Source organism: Anoplopoma fimbria, chromosome 3, assembly GCF_027596085.1.
Source record: "Anoplopoma fimbria isolate UVic2021 breed Golden Eagle Sablefish chromosome 3, Afim_UVic_2022, whole genome shotgun sequence".
Taxonomy (NCBI): domain Eukaryota; kingdom Metazoa; phylum Chordata; class Actinopteri; order Perciformes; family Anoplopomatidae; genus Anoplopoma; species Anoplopoma fimbria.
Window position 1 is genome coordinate 23,164,284 of NC_072451.1, and position 17,760 is coordinate 23,182,043.

General features: G+C 41.0%; 1 protein-coding gene across 1 annotated transcript in view; it reads right to left on the reverse strand.

Annotated features, from left to right (window-relative positions):
- Positions 1-17,760, reverse strand: part of kcnn1a (potassium intermediate/small conductance calcium-activated channel, subfamily N, member 1a) — a 41,972-nt gene that overhangs the window by 14,160 nt on the left and 10,052 nt on the right. Inside the window, 3 exon segments of the mRNA XM_054596356.1 lie at positions 2,209-2,627; positions 3,423-3,518; positions 6,833-7,306. Coding sequence (XP_054452331.1) covers positions 2,209-2,627; positions 3,423-3,518; positions 6,833-7,306 — 989 coding nt within the window.

Consider the following 17,760-nt stretch of genomic DNA (forward strand, 5'->3'; position numbering starts at 1 on the left):
TCGCTGCTAAAAAGACTTTTTGTCCAATATGGATCTATAACAATTGCATAAGGACAGGGAGAGAAAAAAAATGAGAAGAGACAAATTGCCCTCTGGCAGATTCATGAAGGTGACTTGAAGGAGCTGCTCCATTTTAGCACAAATTTCCTCCTCCTCCTCCTCCTCCTCCTCCTCCTCCTCCTCCTCCTCCTCCTCCTCCTCCAGCCCCTACCGGCCTAACACACGATAGTTAGCAAAGAGACGCTTGCTTCAAAGTGCTGCTCACACCATTTTTCTCTGCTGTGCTCCTAGAGCCACTAAAAGCCTGTTTTTCTTAGCAGAAGGATGGTGCCACTCTCATGCCAACTAGAGGGCCTGCCTAATCCTCCTTCGCCATACTGAGTTCGGAAAGGATCATCGGTTAATTGTTTTAGAGGAGCTGACCCTTTCTCCCCACGACCACCCCACCCTCCAACCCCAATCAGGGCAGCAGTGGCGCCAGCTCGGTGCAAAATGAGAAGTTGTTGTTGTTTTTTTCCACGGCTAAAGAACGAGGACTCACATGGTATCCCTATGGAGCAGCATAGTGGGGAAATAGAAAGTACAACAAAACATTATACAAACACACACACATGCACTCACACACACCTACATGTGCATGCTTGCACCCGTCCGTTGTAACACACAGAGCCACCCATCTGAACTCACATGTTATTCTGAAACCAAAGGACCAATGTCATGCACTGCTCATGGAAAGTGTGTCACAGAACATGTGTGTGTGAGAAAACCAAGACTCCATCAGAGTATTTGTGTTTCTCATCTAGCCATTAATTTAAATCCAGATTTCCAAATTGACCTCAGATTGAAAGTGTCAGATAACTGTTCTCGTAGTTTTTTCTGGTATAATATTCATATGGAACATATGTCTTTGATAATGACATACTAAAGACCCGATAATAACAATAATCTCAATGTTTAGCCAGACTGTCATTATTGAATTTAAAGGAATAGTTTAACATTTTGGCAAATACACTTATTTGCTTTCTTGCCGAAAACAATTGGTGTCTCCCCCAAAATGTCGAACTATTAGGCTGTGAATAAAAAGAGAAGGCAGAAGCCCTGGAATTCCCAAAATATAATTTATAGTAACCTGCTGAGGTTGACTGTAAGAGGACAACACTAATAGTATACAAACTGGACCGTGTGTTGTTATGAACATGATCCAACATTAAGCTGAGGTGACGCCAGTTACACCTCCCTGTGTTCCAGAGGAGCTGGTGTCAAAGGTCAGCTGCTCTTTTCACCACTGGTTAAGAGGTTTAAACCCACCAACCAACAGCTGAGGGGCCGAGAGGGGCGTGCGAGGGGGAGGGGGTTAGTGACAGGTGTTAACACAGGGTTGGGGGGTAGTTAAGAAGAGAGGTAGAGTAAGGGAGGGGAGGGGAGGTTCTTGGTAAAAGCAGGTGAGGTGAGCTGCAGGAGGACACGGAGCATCTGTAGTCAGGGCCTGGCTGAAAGCCTCCGCTAGAGCTGATGCTTGACTTTTACACTGCAGCACATCGACAGCTTCATATTGGGTCTGACAAGAACTGCTGCTACAGATCTTCCACTCTCCACCCATCCTACTCAAGTCCCCCTTCCACTCCAACTACGCACAAATGACTTTGAAACATCAAAGCTGGCATTAACGTCTCATTTCCCTATGCAAATGCAAACGAGAAAAAAAAAAAAAAAAAGAAGCTTTTCAATCCTCCCTGCCTCTTTCATTTTCAGTGAGAATCATTGCTGCCCCCTTGAGACGAAGCCCGACGCGCAGTTTTGGGGAGAAAACGGGTTAGGGGATCCTGGGGGCTGCTCTGCATTACCAAAACAAACCATTCAGCAAACAAACAATTAGACTCATGAATTATGGACAAGCCATCTAAAATAGCAATAAAAACAAGGAGTGGGGCGTCGTGGAGCGAACACTAAGCTAATGAACGTGTGGCGGGGTGTTTTTAAGTACGTAGCAGCACAGTGCATGGCTTCCTGTACACATGTACAGTTTTTATATGTAACCTATCCTGATTCCATCTCAACTCTTTGGACCAATACAGTTGCGTAACTGAAAACAAGGTAACGAGGGACAGAAGGAAGAAAAGGTGTCTAGTAATCCACCAGAATGTGCATCAGCCATTTTGTTTTCAATCCGTCCCCAGCAACATCCATTATTCACAACCCTGTGTTTACCTCTCACAGACGCGCACAGTCCATGCAGCAATGATCCAGGAGGATATACTGAACACCAGCAGAACAGTTCCTGGGCAGATGGTCATGAGGGTCTTCATGACAAAGCGTGTGTTGAAGTTGATCTTGTTGAGCGCGCCGATGCTGCGAGACGAAGCGTCCGTGAACAGCTTGCTGTGGAGTAACATGACCCTGCCTATCAGGTAGAGTCTCAGGAACATGGGGATGGAGAGGATGATGTCCACGTCAGCATCGGCCACCGACGGCGTGTAGGTAAAGGCCAGCCGCGCCGTCCAGGTGAAGACGTACTGGCCCGGGATGGGATGGATGGCACAAACCAGCAGCTCCAGCACGATGAAGAAGATCCGCTCATACGTCATGGCTATCCTCCAATCGTCTGCACCATTGTCGACCATAAACAGCTGCAGAGAAACAGACATGCACCAAGGACTTGTTTAACATTTTCTTCACTTTCTTTAGTTTGGTGTTTTAGATTTGAGCTTTTTCAGCATTTTCCTCAATTTTCCCCCTATTCAACTCCCCACACCTTCAAAGTGTTAATCATTACAACCACATTGAATCAAACCCACACATTTTATTTGAAATTCTAGTCAAGATTTGAAGAAGTCATGCTCATTTAGATTAAATTTGTATAAATGAAGGAGACATTTTGCATTTAGTGTAATGCTGTTGTCATAACAAAGTGGCAACAAAGATTAAAATATTTAATTTCATTCAAATGTGATAAGTCTGATGCAGCTTCATCAAACAGAACAACAGCAAAAATAACATTAACCAAGATGCAATAAAAAGGCTACAATCAGAAGTTTGGTCTACAGATTCATTGCATTGTGGTTTTGGATTATATTTATTGTTCAATACAACCTAATGATAATCAGGTTTACGTTTAATTTTAAAAAAACAGGTGCTATGTATTAACAGTGTTATAGCTTTATAATTGGCAAACAAACTACACTGTGTCATTACGCTCAATCAAATAAATGCATTTATGTACATTCCTCTTGTTTGTACCATAAGTTATAATATAATACATGTATATCATGAATGTGTATATTATTGTAAGCATAAATTAATTTTTAATAGCAAATGATAAAGCCCCCCCATTATCATTATCTTTATTATATCTCACAACACTGTTACCCAAAGCTGCTGGTATAATGTATAAAATAACATAATTTTTTATGTGTTAAACTCACCTGGATTTCCCGGGCATGGTACATTATTATAAGACCAAGCAATATAACAGTGGAAAGGCTGATAAGGCATTTCAGTGCAAATGAGTATGAAGATTCCTATGGTGAGAGAAAAACAACAGGGAAAAATATTAGAAAATAGCTTTGTTAATTGAACACAATTAACATATACATATACAACACATTTTATAGGAATAACAAGATAAACTGTTCCTTAAGTTCATTTGTATATTTGGCCTCATAAATGGCAATAGTGACTGATCATCCTGGCTGCAAACATTAAAAACTGGCATGGGTTGGGCTCTACAGCAGGTGATTAAAACTGCCCAGAACATTATTGGTACCAATTTACTGGTGTTTTTCTCATGTAGTATAATGGGATTACAAATTGCATTTTGTTGCACAACCCTGTTGTACAATGACAATAAATCAACCTTGTATGTTACTGCTTGGCAACATGGGGAAATTAGGTAACTGAGCAAAAAAGATCAAAGCAAAAGCTGAGAGTATTTATTGTTACTCAGAAATTGAATTCTGGAAGTGTTGTGTTACGTTGAAAACAAATGCTTGTAATGTTAAACACATGCATACACATAATAATGCCCACAAAAAGTACATTAAGTTACACACACACACACACACACACACACACACACACACACACACACACACACACACACACACACACACACACACACACACACACACACACTACTTATTAGCTTAAACGTCTAAGTGAGACCAGATAATGGGGTTTAGCACACAAACAGTGCAGTCAGGATGTTGCTTAACAATGCAGCTGCAGGTGTAGGTGCAGCCTGATATTATCTATGGGTGCTGTTCTCCACCATCTAAACTACCAATTAATCAAAGCCCAGCACTAACAGGGGGACTTTCCACTTAATGGTAGGTGCAGAGGAGGCAAGGCTAGCATTAGCAGGGGGGCCACCACAGTGAGTGTTTGCTGGTGATAAATAGGCCAGCTGGATGCCAGCGCTGCAGTGTTGTGTTTGAGTGCATGTGTGAGTGTGTGCGTGTTTGAGTGCATGTGTGTGTGTACACAGGGCCCATACATCTAGGAAATTAGGACCTGTACAACACAAGTCCCCCCCCCACCCTGCTCTATGTTGGTAAAATGCCATTTGATAAATCAATTTAACAGCCATGGTGTAAAAATGTGTGCTGCAGCAGGCTAATGATCGCAGAGTTGTTATTATAATAATAACAAGAACAACAAGTGAAAATATCGTTTATAATCGTCAGTGTGATGACAGTGAGAGCTGCTCAATATTAGTCTGCCCTTCGCTGGTCCATATTCTGAATGTATTTTTAGCTATCAACTAGATTGCTTTGCCCCTCAGGTCGACGACAAGTTCTCAAGACATTCTGTAATGTCTGAGATTGTTTTGAGAAGTCCCTGGTGAAATAACATTGAGTAAACCAATTAATCCACCTACCGGAGGTTCAAGGATTTTTCAGTCCCAGTGCTCGCTGCCTCTTAACGTGTTTCCCTCCTTCGGGGCTCAGAAAACCTTGGCTGAGCCTCAAGTGTCTGCTATGTGATGTGACATAAGATGGAAAAGGGACCATCCCCAGCACATGGGACCTGTGTGATGTGGGAGGGGAGCTGCTGGGCCACTCAGATATGGGAGGTCATTCCCATTCAAGCTGAGGTCAGCTTGATGAATGGACTAAACTCCACTAAGTAAAAGTCACAGATAACCTATTGACTTTCTTTAAACCCCATCTATCAACCTATAGATTACCACGCCGACTTTATTATTGTACAGACACACACATATACACAAACATACACACACGCACACACACACAAACACCTATGTGTAATCAAAAACACGTTTACAAACTTAAATACATCAGACACAACTCGAAAACAAACACTTCCAGAACATTCCACTGGTTTTGTATTTTCTAGCCCATTAGCTACAACTTCAATTAATACTGATGATTTATCAAAGCATACAAAGGCTTTTAAATGCCAAACATTTGTCAAATGACATACAACATTTTTGAAAGTAAACATCATGAATGAATCTCAAACGTCTTTTTTGAGGCTACGTTAGAGACTCCTCTGCTCTGATAGGTTGTTTCAACAAACAGAAGTAAATGGCTAATTATTATTTAGAATGATGTAATCAGACATTGATATTTTTGAATTATTGGGATCTTGAGGTGATGGGTGGTCGGAGCAACGGCATGACACCCTGTACACTGTCTATCTAGAAACAAGTGAGTGATAGCAGGTGAATAGATAAAGTTAGAAACTAACCAGTGAAAAGCCAAAGTTAGCAACTAGCCGGTGAACAGACAAAATAAAAGCTTAGTCATATCAACTTTATAGCGCGATAAGTAAAACTCTTGTGATCCTATACTTGAAGGATTTGTAACCCAAGTGATCAATAATGCCTAAATATATACGTGATTTGTAGTTAATGGGTTTAAATATGGAAAAACCACCTATAAAGTCCTGCTAAATTTGTATTCACATACAGGTTGTTTCTTTAAAAAAGAAAGGTGGTCCTATTCCCATTAAACACCTGTTCTGTGACTGATCATATACTGCAGCGCACAGCAAGGTCAGCTCCCAGGTAAACAGCCTTGTAAATACTGTGGTAGAAGCTGCTCTGAGTGCACTGAGTGCACTATATTCTTCACAAGGAACCCTGACACAGCAGGAGTGATTGGCTGATACAGAGGGACAACAAAAGGTCAAGGGGAGTTGACCTGGTCGCCGTGGCCCTGACACCAAACTGCCCTGCTGATGTTCTTGGTCAAGAGTCCCACATGTTCCAAACGTGTGCTATGTCTTCTCCATTCTTATCTGCTAAAAGCAAAAGACGCTGTTGGGCAACTGGAACGTCATTCCCATCTTTGATTCCTATTGACCTTTCCCTTCATCTCTGCCTAAATCTCTATATATCTATCTCTCTTTATTCCATTTCCTCTGCTATCCCCCTCTCCATCTCCCTCTTCTAACGTGAGCTACTGATTTCAGATGCTGGTATCACAGGGAATGACGGACAGCCACTATGGCATTGATAGTGAAACCAATCCTTTAGCTAAACTCCTATCTGATGCCAAACTGGAAAAAGTGGATATTTTAGAAAAAAAACAACTTGTGGCAAAACCGAGCCTTTAGTCGAGAAATTTCTGAATACAAAAATATCTCTCCAATCGATACACTGTTAGTCATAGATCACATGACAGTCCTTTTAATTTGTATTGGTGCACTATTTCCATCACCTTTGTTAGATAATGTATGTCAGTGTCTGGGCTAATAATCAGGCTTCATAAATGTGACAGCTGCCAACCCCACACAAATCACAAAGTAACAAAAGCAGTGACAACACATAAAAGCTCCCACTCACGCATCAAACACACGCTCAACCTACCTTAGTGTAAACCCCCCATGACAGTTCCGTCTCCGTCACCATGACAACAATCCCAAACATCCCGAAGATGAGTGCGTAGTCGCTGAGTCGCTTCCGCTTCTCAAACAGTGCCCTCCGGTGGCCGAGCCTGTAGCCAATGTCCCTGTTCTTCTTCTGCGGCGCCCTGCCTCCTTCACGCCCGCTGCCCTCCCTGACCAAGCTCTCGTTGGACGCCTTGCTGGGGTCTTCGCCGCTGTTGCCCTTGGACACCACCACCTCCAGGCCGGAGCTGTGCAGCGTCTGCAAGGGCTGGGTCTCCGAGTCAAGCTCCGCGAGGTTGCGGCGCGACGAGGACGCCAGGCTGCCCACTAGTGGTCTCACCACGCCGCCATTGTACTTGCAGGTGTTCATGGCTATCTGAGGGAGTCGGCCGCTGCTCTCGGAGAGGGAGGGCTTGGATCCAGCATGGCTCAGCTTCTTCTGCTCAGTAGTGGCCTGTGAACCAGGAAGAAGAGTGATAAATACAATACTATTCCTCTAAAAAAGAGTGTAAAAGCTGTCAGAAGGTTGAAGAGACACATACAGGTTTAGACTTTAAATAGCATTGATGTGGGAGTTACATCTCTGTGGCTCTGGAGAGGGCACAGAGAGGGAAGGATCTTGCAAAACACTTTTTAGTTATAAAAGCAGACAGATTTAGTGCTCAGCAGGACATGTGGCCAAACATACAGTACGCACCAAAATATCAACAGTCCTTGTTTGTAAGTCTCAAATGCTCTTCTTTCTTGAGAAACAGATACTGAGACCAGGTAACAGAGACAGGATTGTTTAATTTGATTTTAAATCTGTGTTAGGAAGTGTTGAAAAAACAAGGTAATTCCAATCTTACAACAGTCGGAAACTTGACTTTATTTAACAGTATGTTTACGTCTTTTCCTTAAAGAAAATGGCATCAAAATTGGATGGCTCCAAAACAAATAAATAATGGATGGACTTTGATGTATAAATAAAACCATATAACCAATAGTGGACCCTACAAAGTGCAGAAAATTGAATCTTTGCGCTGCACAAATTTAGATATGAATGATTAATGCTCGCCGTGAACCTGTTTCCTATCAGAGAAACACTCTCCCCCTGCAGAGATGAGAAGTGGGCTGCCTAAAAGAGAACGAAGAAAGAGGAAATGTGGACCTATTGAAATCAGGCGTACAGCAGAGTGCAAATGTGAGGTTCCCCCTAAGAGGGGAAACGAGGAAATCCATTCCCTTTTAAACTCAAAGTATTGTGTATACTGTGCATAGTGTCTGTTTATGTAAGGGGCAACTACGGGGGAACTAAGTTCAGAAAAACAGAGTGATCCATGCATTTACACATAAACATCCCGTTTAATAAATAAATAGTAGTGTTGTATATTGTGTATTCTAATTTTAAATTTGAACAAGATAGGAGAGAATACATTTAACTTTTTAAAACTTATTTTACTTTTTTATCACCTGCACAAAATGTTCAATTTTTTTCTTTTCTGACCCAACGCTGTGCTCTTCTTGCATTGAGTCGTCTATCATGACTGCTCTTTCTTGGCAGATAGGAGTGAGCTTCTGTCCCGGTTACGAAGACGGAAAATGTTCAATCCATGAAGAGGCTGTAGAGCAGTCACCCCAGAAGCATCTATCTGCCTGTCTATCCTCTGCCCTTCAGAGACTCGGGCAGATTATCATAATGGGTTATGAAAACTTCACATGGAACAGTGCTTTTTCCGAAACAAGTCGGGGGGTGTGTGATAGCACTGCTGGCCCTTTCTATTAGCCTTGACAAAGCATGCCTAATGCCTTTAAATGTGCTAGTGGGAATAAAGAAGGGCAGCCCTAATGGAAATTTACTAACTCCAGTCTTGTGATGTTATCGTCTTGCGCATATTGTGGCTCCATGAGAACAGGACTAAAGGTTAAGGATTAGTGCAGCCCATAGTGTTTCTAATCCCCTTTTCTATATTAAATTGCTTTTTAATCTGTGCCATTAGGACCCCTTTTAGACTTTCTCAAGACTGTGCAGTAAGTGAACTTTAGGTTTGAATGACAGGAAGTACTGTAGAAACAGATGCTGATATGGCAATAATGGTCAAGATGTTGTTCTTTGTTTGAGGCTAAAAACAGAACTGGGAGACTTTTTAATTTCAGTTCAACAATTTAAAAGAACAGCAAGGTTCTTAAAGATGTTAGTTGGTTTAAATGTCTTGCTACTGATTTTTTTTATTCCGCAAAAAGGTGAATTATTTTAATTTTAGAATCGATACATATTTAATAATTTCACTGACACACAAATTGACACTCTCAGCATTAGGAATGGCACACACAACTATGATTACTAAATATCAACATAACAAATATCACTGAAGACTAAGACAGGAGACCAATAGCAGTGACTAATCTTCCTAATGCATGTCCTGGCTAAGATGCTTAAGAAATAAAACCAGTGCAAGTAATCAAACTGTATAGTTCGTTTTAGTAGGCTATTTTAATACGTTTCGCTATCACCAGTGCATAAATAGATTGCTTTTTTTCCTGCATCAAGCAGGAAAAAACAGTAGATCTGCCTGCTGCTTTGAATGTGTTAAATCTCGAGCATAACTTGAACCGAGCAATTACAAAAACATCATTATTCTTTTGGTTTTGAGTGTCACAACATGATGTCACTTATTGTCAGAAGAGAATTTCCTGCCTTTGTGTAGGAAGTAAATAACTCTGAAGCTCCTGTTCTGAGCTTTTAAGTATTTTTAGACCTAGTCAAACTTTCAGAGTGATTCTGAGACGCTTGATATGTAAATTTGATTCGTGGACTTTAATATCTGAGAAAAGAAAATCCAAGACAACTATCTCAAACGAAGGTTGTGCGTGTTTGTAGAAAACCTTCTTTGGGGAATTTATAGGATACGAGTATATTTTTAGGGTTTATCTTACTATTGTCTTCACACAGTATTGGAGCATTATGGTTCAGGATCTTGTTCAAGGTGGGAACAGCCCAGCCCAACCTATAATTAATAACTAACCTGTCCTATCACCACGGTTTATGAGACACCAGCAAGTCAAACAACGTCATTGCTCATATTTGTTCAAGGTGTGGATTCATGGGGCAGAGCAAACTCTTAACTCTGAGTTAGCATGACTGTACAGCCAATGATTGACAGGCTACTCAAACACATGAATCCTCCCTGCTCCACACTGGACAAACCCAACACTCCCTGTATGTCTGCCTTGGCATTTTAAAATGAACACACATATAAATATTCCTTTCATCTGCCTAAAACAATGTATTTAAATACATATGAAGCCATTTAAAAGTAAAGCTCTGGGTTCCTCTATTCATGAAGTTAGAGTTGGGAAATGGTAGTAAATTTAAAAAACAACAGAGGCCTTTTTTTTTTAAAGATAATGAATCTCCCCTTTAAAACATTTCTATATATTGTGAAGAGATATGCCTTAAAACCAGACTCGATGTAACCCTAATGTGGTTTCCGATCACCAATTACATGACGATTGATCAGAGCCAAAAGGCCAGGTTGTGACAGACAGGAGACTGAGATGTAAAAGGAGACCGCCACAGGAAGTGTTGTTCCAATAAGGTAAATGAACGGGTTTGATTATGGACACCAAGAGAGCAGGGCTGCTGTTACATCCTCAGCTTTAGTTACTCCTTTCTGGTGATCATCAGTCACGGAACCAGGTCATGACTGACCCAAATATGGCGACCGTCCCACCAGGCAGTTAGTATGAACACAGACTGGCTGCTTTTCTAATCAGGGAAAAGCTTGAAGAGAGACAAATAAGAGAGAGAATATCTGTACAGGCATATTGAGGAAGTAAGACAAAATAGCAAGATGTAGGCCTGACTTTTTTCCTCTGTAAAACCAAAGAGTCCTTCACAGACTTTGCAGCGGGAGTCCTCACATCACATTCCAAAGCCTCAAAGCAGCCTCAATCAATTCCACACGCTCGCCCACTTAGCCAACTACCCGAGCTCTTTCCCTTTTTTCGCATTTCCCCTGCAACCCAACTAAACAGTGCGTCGAAAAGGGCACGGCGGGCCAGAATTGCCCTCGTTGTCCCCTTATGCCCCCACAGAGGAGATGCGAGAGGGGAGGCTGCTTGTCCAGCCGACCGACGGCTCAATTTCATTTTGAATGGCACGCAGCATCCAGGCTCTATGAAATGGAGCCTCATAATCAAATTGAAAAGCCTCAGTGCAGAACAGTTTAAATGAAGGCAACTCTCTGCCTTGCTCCTCTCTCTCTCTCTCTGTTCTCTGTCTCTCTGCAGCCCGCTCAAATCTAATAGAAAATCCACATTCTTCATCGTTGTGTGGGGCTTCTGTGCTGCAGTGTGAGAGGCTTATACACCCTAAAAATGGAATTGTGCATTTGAAAATCAAGTGTGTTTAATTCTGCTGTTGTTTGTTTGTGAGTTTTTTGCATGTGGGTGCCAGTCCGTTTAATTATGTGTGTTACGTGTGGGTGGGTGGGTGTATGTGTGTATATGTGTGCTAGTTGAACAAGCCGAGCCTCAGCCAGGCACCGGATTAGGTCGAATATTGACGCAGACAGTGTGTAGCGGCTAAACGAGTGTGAGGAGGAATTGTTTGAGAAGATCCACGTGTACGTGAGCGTGTTAAATCTGCGAACGGCAGGCGGATGCTGACAACTGACATGAAAGGAGGAACACGAAAGAGAACGAGGAAGAGGGCAGAGCGGCAAAATAAGGCAGAAATTGAGGAAACATGAAAGATGGAGAGGGTGAAAGGGAAAGAGATAAATGAAAGAGAGGAAGGACAGCTCCCGGTGGGTGTCTCCGCCAGCCCCTGGAGTGATTGAGGGCTGCAGGCTACACTCTCCAGTTTGTCCCTGCACACTAGACGCTGTCACATTTCTCTGACAGGCCAGCAGGCATCGGGGCTCCACCGTCCATCCCTGACCAGCATGTGGATCATTACTCAGCGCTGGTAAAGACGTAGGAAACCGGAGGCTGCGGTTCCACGTTCATAAAAGAAAATCCTCCATCGCAGCTCTCTGTGTGCTGTGGTGATGGAAATAAACAATGTATATTTAATAAGAGCATGTTACAGCATCTAATGCTCAAAAATGAATGTCATAGGGGTAAATATCATGTATCAGGGATAACACCATGAATTAAAATGTGTCATCTTTATCGGCGTCTTAGGCGAAATGCTATTTCCTTGCAGTCGTACAAAAGGTTGAGCCTCTGCGTGCCGAGTCTTATCACCCAATACTTCACGTCCTTATATCTCTGTAGGGATGTCTGCTGTTAAATAATGGCTGCTTCTGCCCCTCTGCAGGATAAGTCGAAGCTTTTGTGAGTGTTTCATGAAGACACGCCAGTCCTAGAGATTGCAGAGGCAGCCGACGTTCAAAGAGTTTTCACAGAATATTCTTGCATCGACTTCACATGTTTGGTACGACAACCGCTTGATGAGCGCTGAAGTGAGCGGCTCACATGTGTGCGTGAAGACAAGACCCGAACACGTCTGTTGAAGCACATAGAAGGACATCGCCAAGTGTGTTTTTCACCTCATACATTCATTCAAACATTTTCAGTGCCACCTCTAATCATGTATGGTTTTGCATATTGTTCATGCTCAGTGTATAACATCAGTAATGCTGCGGAAGCGCAATGTGAGCACTTGACAATTGAGGGAGGCACTCTTCTCATACAGCTGGCAGATCACATAAACAAGTCGTCACATCCAGGAGTACTCTTGGTGCATTTAAGAACTTTGTAGCTCTAATAGAAGCAGAAATCACACAATAGAGCAATTTTGTATTAATTTAACATGAATACTGTGACGCGAGTTTTGTTATTGTCTGTGATTTTGGCTGTAGAGAGATAGCAGGGCTGTCACATTTAACATGATATTCAAAATACTGTTAGAATTTGAAGGAAAATGATTTGATTGGTAATGATGTATTTGAATTCAAAATATACCACCAAGCCCTGCTGAATGTATAATTATGACACCAAGCTATCAGAGATAAAAATGTGTGGAAGTATTTTTGGATTCAACACTATTCAACACGGCTGTGGCACACGAGGTAGAGCGCCTGTCCTGTCACCACAAGGTTGTTGGTTCAAACCCCTCTTGAGTCAACATGCTGAGGTGTCCTTGAGCAAGACACCTAACCCCAAGTTGCTCCCTGGGCACTTCTTAGCAGACCACTGCTCCTCTGGGATGGGTTAAAGGCAGAGAATTGTAATTTCCCCATTGTGGAGGGGAAAATTCTGCAAAGCAAGACTGTTAACTGCAATTTTAAAAATGCAATTGCTTTACTGTTATGTTAGCTAGTCCCTCAAGTGAGTTAATAGAGGGAACGAGAGTGACTTCATTCTGTGCTCAGGTTCTTATTTCTCAAGTATATTTTTACATAGAAAATAGTTGTCACTGCTGAATTAATGCTCTTAATTTGGAATTCAGGTTCTTTGAACACAGTTGGTTCTAATTTGTTTCTCTGATAAAGAAACTAAAATGTTGCCTTATTGTGAAGGCTGATTTTCAGTTAGCCTAAATAACTTTATCTCCTGGACTCATTTGGTTGATCTATTTGGGTTAAATGAATAGCCTTTTATCCATAAAAATATTGCGTTATTTGACTGTGACCCAATTGATTTCAGGGTGAGTTGCTTGTATTACTTGTGTGTGTGTGTGTGTATATATATATATTCATATACTAATAATACAATTAAGCAAATATGTTATTTACAAAAGATAATGATATATATTAAACATAAGTGCAAAGTATATAATTTGTTCTCCCTACAGTATCTGCTCTAAAGTGTCATGACCACCACATTAAACACTAAGGCCATCTCAAACGCTCACCGTCATTCAGTGAGGACGGTTAGTACCAAATGGTGGGGGGCTGCCATGCAGCGTCCATTACTATCACGGAAATCCCCAGAGGGACGACCCAACACAACTCAGCAAGAGCATAAAAGGCATCAACAAAATCTACACAATGAAACAGAATCAGCTCAGCGCTGCAGTTGCCTCAGGGATGCTAAAACCTTTAAGGAGGCAAATAACTAGACTTAAAATATGGGACAAAAGCCCTAAGTCACAGCAGAAACAAGATGCTATCCTTCATGTTTAGTTAAGTGTTGGCATTGTCATCTGAAACATGATATAACATAATTAGTTTGTGTGTATTTTACAGTAAACACATGCAGTCATACAACAAAAAGACAAGTCAAATAGAAGTACTGTAAGAAAACAATATTGCAATATGCAATAAAATATAAGACTTTATCTCTTGTCACTGTCTGAAAATTCCACTGTACACACCATGCCGTTATCAATGATAGTAGCTTGATAATATTTGATATTTGTTGGCCTCCAGCAGAGCTCTGCCTCCCCCCCTCCCCCATGCTCTCCTCTCAGAGATTAACAACAGAAAAGTAGGCAAAAACTAGACACAACCTCCATGGAGAAAAAGGACATAGGTACATGCCTGTGGGAATGTGTGACTAATAACGCGCTGTGTTCAACAGAGACACAATGCTATTATAATTAGGACCCAACAAGGTTACTGCATGTGAACTTGTGTGAGTGTGCGTGTCATAAACTAGGTCCTGGGGAGATTGGGGTTAGAACTGATGGGGGGGTGTTACTTTCCCTGTGGGACTCCCACTGCCTCATTAGAAACAATTTTAATTTCCAGCAAATTAAAGGGGCTGGGCTGTTAGAAACTTGATTTGTAGATTGAGGCCATAATGGATGGACTGATCCCAGTAGCCAAGATTCATTAATCATTCATTAAATCACACATGAATATATTTTTGAACTGTTGTTTTTGTCAAGGGTAAATTCCCACAGAACCTAAATATTACACATTACAGAAAAGGGATGTAATGTTTTTTTCCGGAAAATGAGGTCGGTTTTTTGAGCTTCCAGGCCATGAATAAAGAAATCAACCAATCCCGCACATATTCAAGTATACACAATAGTGTACAACAACAGAGAGGCTCTGTAGTGCTACACATGACAGCAAACTTTATTACTCTTTTCAACCTTGACAAAAGTACCTCATTCCAGATCCACTCCTCTCGTTCTTACCTCTTTCAATTTAACTGGCGAACTTGAGATTCATTGTGTAATTAAGTTTTCCTTATTCTCAAAGTAATCCAGTGATACATAGTTAACATGGATTGCAAATAGCTAATTCATGCTTTTAAAAAGGCAAACAAATATTTGCAAAAAAGTCAAACAGGGCACAATTGCAGCCCACAGCTAACTGACTCCACAGCAACATTATACGTCTTGTTTACAACCAAGGAGGTACTGGGAGGCACAGCAGTCTACATTTTGTCAGAAGGGGGAACCCCAGTGTTAGACTAAGAAATCCCTGACTAATAGTAATCAGAAAGAGAGGGCTCTCAAATACACAACATGTCCAGTAAACACAATCATTCACTCCACAAAAGGCAAACTTTTGACAAAAAGAAACCTTCATCCATCGCTTAACATCCCTGTTGGATTGCTGTTGTGCTTTCCAAAGAACAGTACTAGAAGTAAATGACTTGGGCAAATATGGTTTCAAAGAGAAAGACATATAATAGCCAGTATGGTCACTTAAAGCCCAGTAAGTTTTTTTGCACTCACAAGTAGTAAAAACCACTCTAAATGACCCAACAGAGTCCAAGAACGAAGAGTCCAAACAGCATGTTTCTGTAAGAGAACACCTTAACCATAACTCAGGTGTGCGAGAAGAAAGCAGAAAAAAGAAAAAGGTTGGGGTCTCTCAATAAAAATAAATTGAAATTTCTTTTGTACGGGACCAGATTTTCCTAATAGAGGTCATTACGTGACATATTTTTATTCTGATTAGGCTGCTAACCTAGTTATAATTGGTTTAATCATTAAGCGTTTGTAGTTTAAGATCCACCATTGTGAAAAGTTACTGTCAGATTCCTGAAATCTTTGCATTACTGCGTCTTGTATTAAGTTCTATTTTGTTTATTTTATAACAGAATTTATTTCTATCAAGTAACAAAATGAGAAAATGTCAACTCTTAAACTTTAAAGAGCAAAAGGCTGGGCTTAAGTACTTTTTCGGTACAGAGGGAAAGTAAAATATTAAACTGCATGTCATTGGTATTTTAAAAAGATGGCACAATATAATGTCTTACATGTCTCACATAGTGATAGGTTTGTCCGTTCTAGGCTTCTGTAAAAACATGGCAATGCAACGTGGCGGACTCAGTGAAGAGGACTCATTCCCCATTTAGATATGTAGGGCTCATTCTAAGCTAACAAAGCACAACAATTCTTTGTTTCGGGCGATTACACAATAATAAAAACGTATGGCTGGGCCTTTTTAGTGTATATAAGTGCATGTCAGCATACGCCACTGGTTAGCTCACAGCCGCTGCTCTGGAATGCTCTCATAGCCCATAGCCTACGTAATTTAAAATAAGTCAACACAGACATTTGGTTCCACTTAGAACTTGAACACCAGTCTCCTGGTGCCATTATTTTATTTTTCCAGCACCCCATTATGTGCTGTTAAGAGGTTGTGGTAATTACGCAAATGTCTGTGTGATCAGGCTGGTCTTTTTGGGGGTTAAACATACAGCGAGCAGAGTTCTGTGAATCTGCACTCGATTGCTCTTCCCCAAAGACCAGATGTGTGTCTCAGTAAACAGAAATTAAATTAAAAGAACTCAATTTAAATTAAATCTGGAAGTATAGAGACTTCAAATACAGAGCAATTTAATTCATTTTCATAATATTACCTTCACTTTCAAGTTTATTGGAATTCAGACCCGAACTAATAAATTCAGTTTCAAATTATGCTATTCAGATTCAGTCTTTTAATGCAATTATTAAAGTTAAACAATACAAAAATGTAAATTCACCTGTAGTATTTGTTGATACATATCTCAGTGCTTACTCGTGGTTATGGTTCGAACAGTTTGGTTAAAGTGTTGTGGAGATTGGGCAAATAAATTCAAGATTAAGAAGTCAACATTGACCTGAAGCGCTGTGGGTTAATGGTATTGTACAGATGAGACATTACTAAAAACTGTGTGAGTATGATAGTAACCTATTAGAGAGAGAATCGTTGTTCTTGAGAGAAATGGTGGTGTCTATGCAAAATGAACAGTAGTATATGAGAAAGAGTGTAATTATATGTGTTTGAGGATAAAAACCTAGGAGTAGTGAAAGTGTGTCACAAATAGTGTGAGAGTGTGCCACTGTATCCACTTCAGTGTACATTCATGTCACGTAGATACCCTCTGTTGTCATTGACATGTACAATTATCCTCTCATACTATTATGGCAGCGTGTCACATGAGTATGAGTATCGCTGTGTGTTACAGAAAATAGTGCATGTGTAGTTTGCAATCGCACATGTAGGAGGGCAGAGCAGTGTGAAGGAGAGTATGGTGTAACATTATGATGTTGAGAACAAGAATGATGTATGACCTAAATGGCCTCACATATCAATACTTCACCCAATTTATCAAAACAACCGATAATGCATGTGGTCAGTGACAGAAGACACACACACACACACATACACACACACACACACACACACACACACACATACACACAAACACGCCAAACCACAAAAGCTTGAAATGCAGCTTAGTATGTGGAGCCAGAGGACTAAACCATCTTCATTAGGTGACTGTTTCCCTGGCGGCTATTTGACATTTTAACAGTACCACAGTGGCCATAAATTCCTCTCAGGGATTATCACCCTTAAGTGCCCCATAACCCCACTCTTCAATCCCACAATTTTGACCTCTCGTCAAACTCCATTCGCTCTCATGAGATCCAACAAAAGTATCAATGTATAAATGCTACTGCCTGACAACTTCTATTTTCATTGCGAGGTGATTGTAAGTCATTTGAGAACGAGCCCTCTGTAAATTCTG